This window comes from Onychomys torridus, chromosome 18 (genome assembly GCF_903995425.1).
Source record: "Onychomys torridus chromosome 18, mOncTor1.1, whole genome shotgun sequence".
Lineage (NCBI taxonomy): Eukaryota > Metazoa > Chordata > Mammalia > Rodentia > Cricetidae > Onychomys > Onychomys torridus.
This window is the reverse complement of record NC_050460.1, coordinates 51652322-51667832: the sequence shown is the minus strand read 5'-3', so window position 1 is coordinate 51667832 and position 15511 is coordinate 51652322. Positions and strand designations below refer to the sequence as shown.

The 15511-nt window shown below is 44.5% G+C and overlaps 1 protein-coding gene across 10 annotated transcripts in view; it reads right to left on the bottom strand.

Moving 5' to 3' along the window:
• The window catches only part of Ank3 (ankyrin 3), a 310708-nt gene that overhangs the window by 145785 nt on the left and 149412 nt on the right, over positions 1-15511 (bottom strand). For all 10 annotated transcript variants that reach the window (XM_036167577.1, XM_036167578.1, XM_036167580.1 and 7 more), the window contains 4 exons: positions 9769-9867; positions 6540-6737; positions 3424-3522; positions 592-690 (listed from right to left, as the gene is read on the bottom strand). In XM_036167577.1, coding sequence (XP_036023470.1) covers positions 592-690; positions 3424-3522; positions 6540-6737; positions 9769-9867 — 495 coding nt within the window. The remainder of the gene's footprint in view (positions 1-591; positions 691-3423; positions 3523-6539; positions 6738-9768; positions 9868-15511) is intronic.

Genomic DNA, 15511 nt, shown 5'->3' with positions numbered 1-15511 from the left:
TGCAGTCCATTGTGTTAAAAGGATGATGCTGAATTTGAAAGTCTGTAAAACAATGTCGGATGGCACAGCATGCTCAGGGGGAGCAGGAAATTATTATCCTAAATCATCTCATGGGTTTCATGGTGATGCTCAGTGTGGGGGAGCATTGCCTGTTCACTCAGATTGTGGGATTGTTACAACATGCTAGAACCCTTCTAAAGCAAATGACTTCGAAGTTACGTGTAATTATGTCTTCACATGTATGATGACACTGTGTGAATCATACCTTCAACATGCAGTACTTTGATGCATTCTCTCAAAGAATACTATAGCACTGCAATTCTACTCTAGTATCCAGTGGTAATGTCCTTGCGATATTAATGGACACATTTCTTAAATCTTCACAATTTTTAGTCAAGTGAATATTGACAGGATCTTGCCTTCGAAGCCAAGGAAACCAAAGATGTTTTCAAACTCTATATCTGAAGTAATAAGTTCATGATTACTTAGGAATAATAAGCTTACTTATAGTAAATATGTAAGTACATAAAAGCCACTTTTTTTCAGCATCTTAAAAACTCACTACTGAACTTCTTTGTTAAGGGTACTTACCACATTGGTGGTGTTTGGGGAGGCTCCATGATGCATTAGCTGTGACACAATGTTTACATGTCCCATGAAGGCAGCAACATGGACTGGGGTAAGGCCAGACTAAAGAGGAAGGAAGAAAATGGTGGTTGTTGGCTTATCATGCAAGGGGCTTGATCATGTGATTGCCTGCCTGTCTGCCTGCTTCCATCCATATACCTATACATTTACCCACATGTCCACTCATCCATCTATTCATCTATCCACCCATCCACCCATCCATCCATCCACCCATCCACCCACCCACCCACCCATCCACCCACCCACCCATCCATCCACCCACCCACCCACCCACCCTTCCATCCATCCATCTACTCATTCACTCTATCTACCCATTTATTCATTCCTCCACTCATCCACAATCCATGCATCCATCTTAACCAGCTCAGAGGGCAAATGGAAAGACATTAAGAAAGTCACCATATGTCACAGATTCTATGAGGTGAATATATCAGCACAACTGTTACTTCCTTAAAGTAAGATCTGTGATTATGAAAGACTTAACATCATGTCTATTAAAGAAAGAAACATTTTATAATTTTGATAGAGATTTAAGAAAAAGTCTAAAGAGAAATAAAGTTCCTTATTATAGAACTTTCATTGTCCATTTGAGTCTTTGTATGTGGGGCACGGTGATAACATACACATTAGTAAAATGGTGGCTACTAATTCAAATACTATTCTGGACTTGGAATTCCCATGAACTCTGAATAAATGGAACCTATGATACATAAAGCAGCCAATGCAAACCATCCCTCTAACAAAGAGAAAACCAATGGCAGGCCTCCCGAACATTTGATATGTTAACTCTACAAGTATTGCAAATGAATGAAAGACTCAATGCTTCAAACTCTGGGGACATATATACCGCCTCCCCTGAACACTTTTCAGTATGAAGCAGAACTGACAGATTCTCAGGGTTTTTCTATTGAATATGTCCATGGATAAGAAGGTATAAATAGAGAAGTTAAAAAAGAATTAAAGACTCAGGACAAGAATCACATGAAGCACTTCACTTTCCTTGTGCTGCTCATGTGGCTTTGTTCCATTTTGAATTTGCAGAATCTAATTAGCTTATAACATGAAACTGATAAAAATAATATGAATGGAAAAATTGGCCTTTATTTTTAAAGAAAGAGAAAGTATAGTTAATCTCTATAGATATTTGAGATATGTCAAAAAATATGTGACAGGGCTGGTTCTGAAGTGCTGTGGTAGAGTATTGCCCAGCACGGGTAAGGCTGTAGGTTCATATCTATCTATCTATCTATCTATCTATCTATCATATCTATCTATCTATCTATCTATCTATCTATAAAACACTAATGTATACGCATGCAATATACATACACACATATATACAACACACATATATACATGTACCTATAAAAGTAAATGATGAAAGAAGGTAAAGTCTGCCTGCCCAGCCTCCAAATAGTGAAGGCTTAAGAAGAGGAGGACAGGGGAGTTTTTGTTATAGTTTGGCACTCTTTTCCATCAACAGGGGAGTCAGGTGTCAGGGAACCGCTCTCTCAAGTTCTCAGGGAGCTAGAGTCTGGTAGAGACTTCTCAGCACTGGCCAGTCGCTAACACAACTTCAATCCAATGTTTGTCAGAGTCAATTCTGACCTCTAAAGGGTTTCCCTACGCTGAGATACAATCACTGTTATGTACAAAAAACACCAGGGTACCTAACACATCGACACAAATCTCATGATAGGGTAGATTTGCACCGGTTTTTCTAACCACTGTGTGTTGAGAATTTAGAAGGGTTTTTGAGGCAAGACAAAAATGCCACATATACAAGCAGCGGTTGCAGGAGATTTGTGTCCTAGTCTCAAACATTCAGCAAGACTTTCTGAACTGTGGGCTTGTGAGGACAGGGGTGCTTGGTCTGAAGGCTCTGGAGTCATGGGAGCCACAGGGTCACAGACACGACAAATGGGTAAGAAGCAGGCATGTGCTGTCCCACGGAGCACACCCAGGGCCAGGCAAGCAGTAAGGGCAGATTTCCTGGGGAAAGTGGCCCAGATAGGCAGGACCAGCCTGGCAAATGAGTACGACACACAGACCTGCTGTAAGAGAAGAGCAGAGGCTGGAATTTGCAGCTGAGTTCCTTGGAGATGGGAAGGTGGAGAGGTGGAGTGGGGTGGGGCATTTCTGGAGAGGGCGACACAGGACTGTGTGCTATGTGGAGAGGCAGTGCTGACTCACAAGGATGGTTCTCCGGGCAGGTTCAGAGGAAAGACACACAGGGCTTCTCTGCTCCCAACTGCAGCACTTCCATACTTTGTTCACTATAAACCTCCACACAGAACGATCTTTATGCTCTCATAGCACAGGAACAAACGGGTTTCTCAGCCTAGGCACACTGACATTTTCAGCCGGCTAGCTGCAGCCAAGTGTGCATCATCAATGGCTCAGCCAGCCTCTACCCAAGAGATGACAATGGAGATGCCCCTAAAAAGACAAACTGCCTCCACTAGAGAAATAGTGTGCGCCAGACTGATCTCAGATCACACAAGACTGATCTCAGGTTGCACAGCGGAGCCTGCACTTTGCATGTTCTGAACTATACTTCTGTCCTGGGGTACACTGACATCATCTGCTTACACACTCACTCACACCCGTGTCTGTCCCCCCCTCAATCTCGAGAGCCCTCTCAGCGAAGAGTGAAGAATGTGGCTTGTGACGGTAACAAGCAGAACTAGCTACTTCCCTGAAGGGGACACTCTCCCCTCACTGCTGAAGCTATACCCTCCTGTCCCCTGAACCCCCAAAATGCCCTCCTCTCACCTCGGTTACAGCTTGTATAGATGCACCGTGCTTCAAAAGGAGTTCCATGACTCTGATCCGGTTCTTTTTGCAGGCGATGTGGAGAGGGGTGAAGCCGTTCTGTAAAGGGACAAACGCAGAGATCTACTTAGCTCCATTCTGTGGAAGTCACTTCCACTGTAGGCAGCAAAAGGCAGCTAGGGAACTGAGGTGCCCTGCAGACTTCAAAACCACAAGAGTTTAAATACATGGCTCTTCTTTCCTGGGAGGAAAAGGAGTCTGGACCGGTTCCTATTAACGTTCCCAGGTGGTTGTAAGCGGGAAGTATAAGTTGGTTCTAGGTTCCTAGTAGGGAAAGGCAAATCATTCATACACTTCCTTATTTTGGAGTTCACTGTGAGAAATGATTTCTAACAACCTTTAAAAAAAATTTAAAATATATATTAATGAGTTATTTATTTTTATTTCATGTTCATTGGAGTTTTGCCCAATGAATGAGGGTGTTGAATCCCCCCAGAACTGGAGTGACAGACAGTTGTGAATTGTCATGTGGGTGCCGAGAATTGAACCCGGGTCCTCTGGAAGAGCAGCCAGGGCTCTTAACCATTGAGCCATCTCTCCAGCCTCTTACTTTGATTTTTGACTCAGAGTCTCATGATGCAGGCCAGGCTAGACTCAGACATATATCTCCTGACAGGTTTCATTTTTACATTATTATTTTATGTGTATGGGTGCTGCATGTATGCTTGTGTACTGGGTGCACACAATGCCCCGTGGAAGGCAGAGTCCCCTGGAACTGGAGTTACAAACAGTTCTAAGCTGTTGTGTGGGTGCTGGGAATTGAACCTGGGTCCTCTGGAAGGGCAGCTAGCACTCCTAACCACTGAACCATCTCTCCAACCCTCCTACTTTCCTCTTTAGGTGGTTGAGATTGTAGCCATGTGCCACCACACTAGCTAATGTCCTTTTCTCTCTCTCTCTCTCTCTCTCTCTCTCTCTCTCTCTCTCTCTCTCTTTGGTGGCAGTGGGGTATGTGTGTGTGTGTCTTTAAATGCCTGTGCCACACCTGAACGGCCTGACCTCACTCTAGCCAGTTAGTCCCTCATATTAACCCTGGTTGACTTTACTAAGACTCTCAAGTATCCACTCTCTTCCTGCCTCTGGGCAACTCTCCAAGAATCCCAAGCCTTACCAAAATCACCACCACCCAGATTTGTCAACGTAGACCGTCAAAATCATATATTCTGGGAGAATGGATTTGTCTTCGAGAGAGACATTAGTGTCCTGCCTTTTACCTGGACCCCCATAAGCGTTAGATCTGAGGTTGGACCTCCTGAGACTCAGTAGCTGGGGACCAGGGTACGTTCACTGAGCACTTGCCATTCTTCCATGAATTGAGTTATGGAGCGAATGTTCCCTCTTCTGTCCCAGGACAAATACAAAACCAGCTCGGGAAAAACCAGCACAGTGAGCAGAAGTCTGTTTGCATAGCCAGCCTTCGCCAGGGCCTGTTCTGACTTGTCCCCTCGGTGACAGGACATTGCTATTTACAAGCGCTCGATTCGTTTATTCTTCTAGCACAAGGCTGGTCTGTGGTGGTGCAGCCTTTCACCCCAGCACTCAGGAGGCAGAGACAGGGGGATTTCTGAGTTTGAAGCTAACATGGTCTACAGGGAGAGCTGCAGGATAGCCAGGGCCATAGAGAGAGACCCTGTCTTGAAAAACAAAACAAAACTTGAGCACAAGCTTACTCCAAAGACACCAGAACTTAGATGACTCAATAATACTTAGCTCATTTGCTCTAATGTTTCATCTCATAAAAGAATTGGCTTCTAAACAAATTACCCAATAGACTGTTCTGCCCAACAGCTGAGACAGGGCCACCCATTTCAGCTGGTGGTTGGGAAGTGTACAATACCAAGGTCCACCAGATGGGCTGAGGTCAAAGCCACAGCAGGTGCTTCCACGGAGGTTCCTGGGACCATTTCTTTGACCATAGTTCATCCCAGGGTAACTGACTACAATGCCCCTCTGTTGGGAAAACTTTAGTCATAGGAAAATGAGAGTGAGGCACACGCCCAGCTTTAAGGCCATTTTTTTTTTTTTTTTTTTTTTCTCATATGGAAAAAAGAGTGAGTCATGGTCACTCAGGGCTCCCCTCCCTTCTCAGAATGCAGAGGCTTTTGACACACAGGGCAGGTCAAACAGCTCCCGAGGACATGGAAATGGTTGAGATGATAATACAAAGTAGCTGCCTGCCACATATGGAATTCCAACCCCCTCCCCCACCCTGAATTTCAGGCCCCTGAAGGGCAGCGGCTAGAGTCTCTAGAGCTCTGAAGAATAATGCAGGATTGAGGGAAGCAGAAACCTGCCTGCAGGGGTGAGCCGGATGCAGTTACAACCTTTACCTCGAAATGACCAGTAGTACATCAATGGCTTTTCTAAAGTGCAAAGTGCTTATTCTGAATGAAATATCAACACCTTACTAAGGATTATTTATTTTAACAGTAACATTGTCTTATAGAGAAAAATCGAAGGTTAACATCATTTCAGCTCACAAATTCTTAGACAAATATTAACATTATTTTTAAGACAGGGTCTCACTGTGTAGCTCTTGCTGGCCTGGAACTTGCTATATAGACCTAGCTGGCCGTGAACTCAGATCTCTTTATATATATATACATACATATTTTCCCAAAAAAACAAAGTCTCACTCTCTAAATCAGGCTGGTTTTGAACTCACAGTAATCCTCCTGCCTCAGCCTCCTGCTGGGATAAGAGGTTTAAGCTGTCATGCCTGGTTTGCTTCAAGATTTTATGTGTCAGAAAAGCAACAACAAAATCATTCAGTGTCTAACTCAAGGACTGGTGACTTTTCCAGGTGAAGCTGGTCATGTCAGTCTTTTTGCAACTGTGTAGCATGAAGCTTTCACTAGTGAGGAACATGGGTGAGACCCTGAAGAGCTGTCAGCTGTCAGGAGGCTCTGTCCACTTCCAAGGACATTTGCAAAGATGAACAAGTACACTGATTCCGGGCACTATCTTATCTTTATCTCTGGAAGGGCAATCCCTCCACACGCAAGGCTCCATGTGCCCACAGTGAGGCACTCAGGCTGGACGGCTGGACAACTCACCAGGGCTTTGGCATTGGGGTTAGCTTTCTTATCCAAAAGAACCTTGGCAACTTTGTAATGGCCACAGTGGGCGGCTACGTGGAGAGCCGTCAGGTAGTCGTTGGTGACATCGTCCACGGGCACATTGTGCTGCAGGAGGAGTTGGACGCAGTTTAAATGGTCTCCTTGTGTGGCCATGTGCAATGGAGACAGTCCATTCTGGAACACATAAGGAAAAGAAGACTCAATTGTTTTGCCTTTTTAACTCAAAGAAGCCAAATACAGAACAAACACGAACATGTTAAAAACTCTAATTCTTTGGGTTTTGTTTGTTTGTTTGTTTGTTTTTTCCGAGACAGGGTTTCTCTGTGTAGCTTTGCGCCTTTCCTGGAACTCGATTTGTAGCCCAGGCTGGCCTTGAACTCATAGAGATCCACCTGGCTCCACCTCCCGAGTGCTGGGATTAAAGGCATGTACCACCACTGCCCAGCGAATTCTTCAGTTTTAAAAGGGGTTGACAATTGTTTTGGATGGTACCTGCTTTGAAAATCTTCCCTTTCTCACATCAATGAAAAGCAAACTGTCCAGGGTAATTTTTCTCCCCAATTTAAAATTTATATGGATTGTACTGGAGCCCAGAAAGTCACTGCATTTATTCATAGTAGGATTTCTTATTCTTTGAAACTATCAATCAATCAATCAATCAATCAATCAATCAAAGGGAGATCTGATTAGCAGCCACTGGTTTATTATTGGTTTTACCCTTGCAGATGTCTAGAAAAGTACAGCGCTCCAGATACACCACCTCATTATTTCATCTCACAGGGCAGCAGGGAAACCCTCATCCATTTCTAGCAATCTGGTGCCCCCGTGTGTCAACAGTGAGTAAAAGGAGGCCACTGACCACAGGCACAGTAATGTGACCTCAGCTTAAATCAACTTGGTTTTCATCATAGTCATGTGCTGGGTGAAGACGCTGAAGATTTATTTCAAGAAGAAATGAAGAAAGGCGGCCTTAGGTTCAATCCACAGAACCAAAGGGAAAAATGTCTGGAATGCCATTCACTCTCCAGTGGATGTTTTTCCAAAGAAAGTGAAGCAAGGTGGGTTAGGTCAATGTCAAGTCTTTAAAGCTTCAGGTGAGTAGGGAAGCAAAGTGGGCCAGCCTGGGAGCTTTTCAAGCAGGCCCATTAACCATGAGGAGATCTAAAATTACTAATATATTTTAGCACATCAACTAAACCAAACAAACCCATTCCTTTCTCATAACAGCAAATTCAGTTTAAAAAAAAAAAAGTTATCAACGGTTTTTAAAGATGTGGCAAACATCCCTGGGAAACCAGGTGTGTCTGAATTCTCCAAGACCAGTTATTAACTCTGCATTTATTGCATTTATGAAAAACTCCAGGACAAAGCAATGTGAAATCACTTAGCCTTCCCCACACTACTAGGTATTTGTACTGCTTACAGGCAAGAAATGTATGATAATATATTCCCAAACTGCCTAGCAGAGAGTTCAGCATATTAAAAAAAAGCTCAATAAATATTGATATGACTTCAAATACTTGGGCCACTACTGGGGAATTAGGATGTTCAGGCCTAAAGTATTCCCCTCCAACATTCTGAACCGAAGAAGACACTAAAGGTGTTGCCCAGGGCTGGGACATTTCCCATCTGACACTGCCACCCACAGACATCTGTGCTCCCTCACATCTGCCAAATCCTCCTTTGCTGTATGTTTCCCTGTCATCTGAGAGGGAGGGCTGAGTAAACAAATCGGAGAGAACACGTGACTTTCTGGAGACTATGAGTGGGAAGCAGTGTCAAAAACAGACAGAGGGCTCTATCCCAGTGAGATTTTACCATCGAGTCTCCCATGCTGCGAGTCTCAACTGTAAGAGTGCCCAAATCGGACCAGCCTGGGGCCTGTCTGCAGGGGTTTGTATTGATTGGCAACTGATGTAGGAAGGACCAGCCCGGGCAGCAAGTATGTGCCAACTGCACCAGAGAGGTTCTTTCTGAACAGTGTAAAGAGTGCCAGTGGGAAGGGAAGCCTGCTCAGATAGATGATACTGACTTAAGGACCTGGTGAGCACAGGTAGGTCAGAGAGTCAGAAAGGTCTCTGTGGTTGGTCAGGGAGAGGGCACAATTGCCAAAATGCTTCCTGCACCATGCTCAGGCTCTGAGTTTGATCCCCTCGAACCCACATAAAAAGCCAGGCGTGGCAGCATGCACCTGGCATCGCAGCGCTAGGACAGACAAGAGGCTCCCCAAAGCTTGCTTGCTCGCCCCAAAGCTTGCTTGCTCGCCCCAAAGCTTGCTTGCTCGCCCCAAAGCTTGCTTGTTCGCCCCAAAGCTTGCTTGCTCATCCCAAAGCTTGCTTGCTCGCCCAGCCTCAGGGACCAGCTTTTCTCATTGAGAGACCCTGAGCATGCACACACCTGCACATGGACATGCTGACCAAGGCTTAGCAGCCTACCATTGAGCTGAACCCTCCAGCCCTAGCCTAGGAACTCTCAAGAAATGAACTGGGGGTGGAGTGTAGAAAAAGACTCAAAACCCAGCCAGAAAGTCGATCTTTAGTCTGTTTAAAGCAGCAGTCGCCGAGCTCTGGAAGTCTCGCTGCGTAACATGAACCAGTAAGCCTCACAGACCAAAAATAACAAATGGAAACATGGCTTTGCTGTAGAACACATTATACAGAAAGGCTTCATAAACCTAAACATATTTTGTGTGTGTGTGTGTGTGTGTGTGTGTGTGTGTGTGTGTGTGTGTGTTTGCATGTGTGTAGGTGTGCATGCCCTTGTGCATGCGTGCAGATGCCTGAAGTCCACTGTCAATAGTCTGCCTCGATCAGTCACCTTCCACTTGGTTTCTTGAGAGAGGGTCTCTTGCTGAACCCACTTCATAGCAGTTCTGGCTAGTCTAGCTAGCAAGCTTGCAGGGAGATTTTTCTGTCTCTGCCCTCTTGAATGCTGGGATGGCAGGTGGCCCCCACACCTGACTGGTTTATATAGCTTTTCCGTGGGTGCTGGTGACCTGGCGCATAGTCCTCATGATGGCAGAGCAAGCCTTTGTCCTCTGAGCCATTTCCCTGTCCTCAAACTGATTTCGAGCTCCTCTAAAAATCGGATGAGCTTACGCTCTATTTAATAGTTGCTGTCCCCAGGCTTTCCTCTCATGCCAAAGGCTCAAGTGAAAAGAATCAGGTCTGAGTACACAGTGCTGTTCAGAAACTGAAGACCTTACCTTGGTTTTTGAAAGGATGGGCGCGGCTCTGTCAAGTAACATCTCTACCACCTGCTCATGGCCACTTCTTGCCCCACAATGCAGCGGCGTTAGACCGTCCTGTGGACCAAAGGCAAACACCACGTTAATGGCCTCAAGTATGCCTCAGAGATGCAGTGTATTGTTTATGACCCGTTATGGTATAAACCATCTAGGATGCTGTAGGCCAGGGGTATCAAAGATTAGCCCATGGATTCCTTTTCGAGACAGGGTTTCTCTGTGTAGCTTTGCGTCTTTCCTGGAACTTGCTTTGTAGACCAGGCTGGCCTCGAACTCACAGAGATCTGCCTGCCTCTGCCTCCCGGAGTCCTGGGATTAAAGGCCTAATTTTCTATTTTTAAAACTGAGAATTACATTTTTGTAAATTTAAGCCCCAGAGATTGGACTATTTCTACAGAGATTACAAGTGTAAATCCTGTGCTTTCCCTGGATTCTGGGGATTGGAATCAGGTCCCCAAATTGCACAGCAGGGGCTCTGCCAACGGAGTATTTCCCCAGACCTAAATGTTTAAAGAGGGTTGATAAGAGGAATTTAATACTGTTCAGCCTTCCTCTGAGATATCTGTGCACCCCACTCCCTGGACACTTTTTCTTGATGTAATTGTGCTGGAGTATGTACTAATCACTATATCACATCCTCTAGCATGAACATATGTAAACTTAATTTTGAGATAGCTTCACTATATCACATCCTCTAGCATGAACATATGTAAACTTAATTTTAAGATAGCTTCACTGATTTTCTTTTTAAGAACACAGCCTCTGAATATCAAAATAGATTAAGATGATTAATTCAACTGTTCAAACATGACTGATCAAAATACAAAAAACCCCCATACCAACCATGTTGTGCCTATTAAACCATTTGTTAAAAATCCTTTTAATGAATTGTGTGTCTTCATGATCAGTTCATATATCGCTACTAAGTATGGCATTGTTAGGAGACAGGCTGCAGACTATAAAATCCATCTCTAATTTTTGCTTCTACAGATGGTGGTGATAAATTTTGTTTTTAGAGTAGATTGATATGCAACAGCTGCCGAGCAAGCTTTTGGAATGCACATCTAAGCACACTCAATATTTGAGTCAAACTTGTTTGTTTCATGGGTTCCTTTTTCCTTTTCTTTTTGTTTTTCAAGATTTATTTTATTTTTATTTATGTGTCTGTGTCTTTGTGAGCATATGCCACGTGTATATGGGTGCTCTTGGAGGCCATCAGAGGCTGTTGTATTTCCTGGAACCAGGGTTTACAGGAGGTTGTAAGCCCTCCAACATGTGTGCTGGGATTCAGAGTTGGGTCCTTTTCTTAGCTACTGAGCCATCTCTCTAGCTCAGCAGTTCTCAACCTGTGGGTCATGACCCCCTTTTGGGGGTCAAATCACCATTTCACAGGCGTCACCTAAGACCATCCGAAAACGCAGATATTTACATTAATATTCATAACACCAGCAAAATTACAGTTATGAAGTAGCAATGGAAATAATTGTAGGCCTGGTGGGGGTCACAGCCTGAAGAACTGTATGTACTACAGGGTTGCAGCATGAGGAAGACTGTGAACCCACTACTCTAGCTTCTTGGTCCATCACTGTCATTTTTATCAGCAGCAATGGATTTATGACCCACTTTGGCGAGTCTTCGGGTAGGCATACAAATTTATTTCCCATCTGTGTGCAGTTACACAGCTCTCCACAGGACACTGGTACATCATCTTCTTCCCTTCATCCCTCCCCTCTCAGAGCTTTGCACCCCTGGACCTGTGGACCGTCCTTCAATTCTCACAGACCAGGACCAGCTGCTAAGGGATAATTAGGAAGGGAGACTCAGCAGGGAGCTGGGGGAGCAGAGAGTCACTAAGGAGGACAGCAGAGAAAGCTGTCCCAGTGCCCCCAGCCTCCTGGAGAAGTTTTCATAGACAAGCTGGCTTCTGTGCTCTCCAGACAATAAAACCCACCTAAAGATAATCTAAACCCACCTAAAGATGTCTACCAATACACCAGTGTCGGATTCAGCATACCCGATTCATTTTCTGACTGGCTGGGCAGCTCTGAGAGGCAAGGCTGATTATGAGGACGCACGAGCAAGCAGGCACCGCCATATGTATAAACAACTACAACTCTAAGTAGCATTGATGTTCATTCATTTGGTTTGGTTTTGGTTTTGATACAGGGTTTCTCTGTGTAAAGCCGTGGCTGTCCTGGATCTCACTTTGGAGACCAGGCTGGCCTCCAGCTCACAGAGATCCGCCTGGCTCTGCCTCCCAAGTGCTGGGATTAAAGGCGTGCACCATGGCCACCCAGCCATTTTTTTTTTTTTTTAAGTCTACCTTAAAAAAAATAACTTTTTATTCTGAAACAGTTTGAAAGTATTTCAGACTTCACGAAGCCAGTATTTCTGCCTCACAGTCAGGTACAATTCATCTCTATGTAGACCTTTCTCCTCTCTGTAGATTTTTCTGAAGATACCATATAAACTTTATTCTCACAATCATTCCTACAAGGAAAATATAATCTTCGCTGAAAAAATGAAAACTCTAAGGAGGGCCAGAGTGATGGTACAGTGAGTAAAGGTCCTTGCCACGTAAACCTGGAGATGTGAGTTCAATCCCCAGAACCCACGCCCGGGTGGGAGGAGATAACTGACTCCACAAAATTGTCCTCTGATACATGCACTGTGACACGAACACCCACATGTATATCATATACACGCCAAGAACAATTAATTTAAAAAATTAAACCCTCATGGTTTAGAGAGGTTTAAAGATTACTCTCCTAAGGATGCACAGGCTGAATCAGAACGAGGCCAGAGGGATGTGAGCATAGCTCAGGCCCTGAGCCTGGCAGCTGTGAGGCCCTGGGTTTATCCTCAGCACTACAAGGGCATTTGCCAGGGGAGGCTTGGGCATGACAACCAAGGGGCAGTGAAGACCAAGTCCCCAAGCTCAAATTTTCAATCTCTGTCACCCTTCTTTCTGCTATAGTCTAACGCTTGGATCTCTGCTGTCTACTGCAAAGAGGTGGAGCTGACAGACGAAAGATGCTAAGATTCATCAGTGGGAGAGCCAGGCTCCGGCCCCTGTTGCAGCCTCTGTTCGCTCAATCACTTTGCTTCAATGGTACAATCAGCCGTTTCCAAGGTCAGATTCATCAGTTTCCCCTAAACTCCGAAGAGCAACCGAGAGGAGAGTCCTTGTAATGCTTTTAATGCGGCTTCTTCACATCAGCTACAAATGTGATCTGGCACTTTTCAAATCACTTGACTCTTCAAGGAGAGTCCCAGCAGGAGTGTCACCCCACAAGGAAGCTGGGCAGCCTGTCATGAAGGCCAGCTGTACAGGTGGGGCTGGCTGAGCTTCGGGGACATTGGTAGGTCAGTGGAAACCAGATCCGTGAGTTAAGGTAAATAGTGAGCAGCCCAGTTTTTATAATCAAGGACATTGAGGTTGCCCAGCTCCTCAGAAGACTTAAAGTGTGTACACTCCAAAAGCCCTACTTGATTCAGTCAAAAAGGGTATGGAAAATTAGTACTCACTCCCTATACTTTATATCTTTTGGACAAAAATAAAATAAACAGCATGAACTTTGAACTTCTTTGGCTTTAAATATCCATGGCAGCTTACCTTTCCCAGCACAGATCTCTGTTTAGGAGGGATTCTGGTAACTGCCCATTCACTTCTCTGTGAAGTATACATTCTTCAGGGTGGTGCTGGGGAGGAGGCTCAATGGGTAAGAGTACTGGTGAGCAAGTGTGAGGACCTTAGTTCAGATACCCGGCACCCACGTTAAAAAAAAAAAAAAAAACCGGTCACAGTCACTCATGACTATTGCCTCAACACCGCTGCTGGTAAAGAAGGCATGTTGGGATGTGGGTCAGGAAGACATTGGGTCCAGCAGCCTAGTCTAAAATCAACAAGCTCTGAGTTCAGGGAGAGACCCCCATCTCAAGAGAACATGGCAGAGAATAATGGAGGATCACACTTGACAAGGCTCTCCAAAAACCATCCACTGGCCTCCACATGGGAACATACTCCTTCACATACCAACACATACATGCACAAAATTAAGGTAATTCTTCAGGGTGGCATTCCAGGTCTTTTAACATCTATCTTAGCTTCACCCTAGATTTCTCTGTTTCCTTCCCTTGTCCAGTGAACACACTTATGGCCACCCCTGAATAAGAGTACTCTTTTGAGAGACACTTACTCTAGAACCCACATCCTTGCTGTTTAACACTACAGCATCTCTCTCTCTCTCTCTCTCTCTCTCTCTCTCTCTCTCTCTCTGTTGCAAGCTGCAGAAATATGAAGTAGGAATTCAGTTGACAGTGGCAAAGGCTATTACCTGGATGAGTCAAGAACTCTTCCAGATGATAAAGCCAAAACTCAAGAGTCTTGGTGGTCTGAGGGTCCAGGGTTCATGTCCCAGTTCAGGTGCCAGGTTTTGAAATCTCCCCAGGTACCTGCCCTGAGAGGAATTCTCCTAGAGTTCTAGAAGAGATGCTACCAGCAGCAAAGAATTATTCTGAGAGATGTCAAATGAATCTAAGTACACTGAGCTCTTTAGTCCATACTTTATTCTTCTCAGTCAAATTCCGCCAGTGCTGTGGGGTACTAGTATATATACACTTCCAAGCAGTAATACTTTGACAATGCAATGAGAGGCTTTCAGGGTCATAAAAGAGAGGTAACAAGATCCACACAAAGAGCAATGATTGTCAGCTTCATGTATAACTCTCAAAAAAGGGTTCATTAAAGGAGGTGGGGTCAACTAAGGGCTGAAATTGGTTAAGAGGGAATTTATGTGCTCAAACTATATTCTTAGAAGTGGTTAGGTAAAATGTTAGGAGTCTATAAGTCACTATAAGCCATGAATAAAAGAAAACTGCCTTTTTTCTTTGGGCACTCTATCTGTCTCAGCTTATCTCAGTTGTGCTATTTTCTGACAGGGCAAGGGAAGTGTACTTGGTAGCTGGGTAGCCTGCAGCACAGCTTGTATGCACCTGGCATGTAAAAGCCCTTTTGTTCTGAGTTAACTGTTAAAGGGGAAATCTCTTAGAAGTAGGGATACCATTTGGGCTATGGGAGAAAGGAGAGTTTAAGCTTAATTTGCACAAGAAACAAAGCTTTGTACCTAACATCTGCCTGGCCTTGGCGGTTGTCTCAGTATGGATATTTACCTTATTTCAGGAAACTAGCAGGATATTTACCTTATCTTCAGTCTGTCCTTGGATGTTTGAGAAATATCTCAGATAAAATGCTTTTGTCTGGAGATGGCCCTGGCTAATAGAGATAATTACAGAAAGGCAGACTAATGCTAAAAAAGTTTAATGCTAAAAAAGGAACAAAAGCCTGATAAAAAGGGGTCTTGACTGTGTGACTGTTGTCAACACAGTTGGGGGATGTTATCCAAATACCTCAATAGTATAGGGGAAGTTGTGCCCAAATGAATGATCAACCACACTGTCAGTTCTTGGGAAAAGAATAACTGGGAAGGCTACAATAGCACACAAGAAATTCACTGCAGGAAACAGCTGATACATTCAAAAGCCAGTATCACCAAGACTCCTTGAGTTTTGGCTTTATCCTCTGGAAGAGTTCTTGACTCTTCCAGGCAATAGTTTTTGCCACTGTCAACTGAATTCCTACTTCATACATCTGCAGCTCACAGCACCTCTCCCCACCCCTCTCTTTCTGTCCTCCCTATCTCTC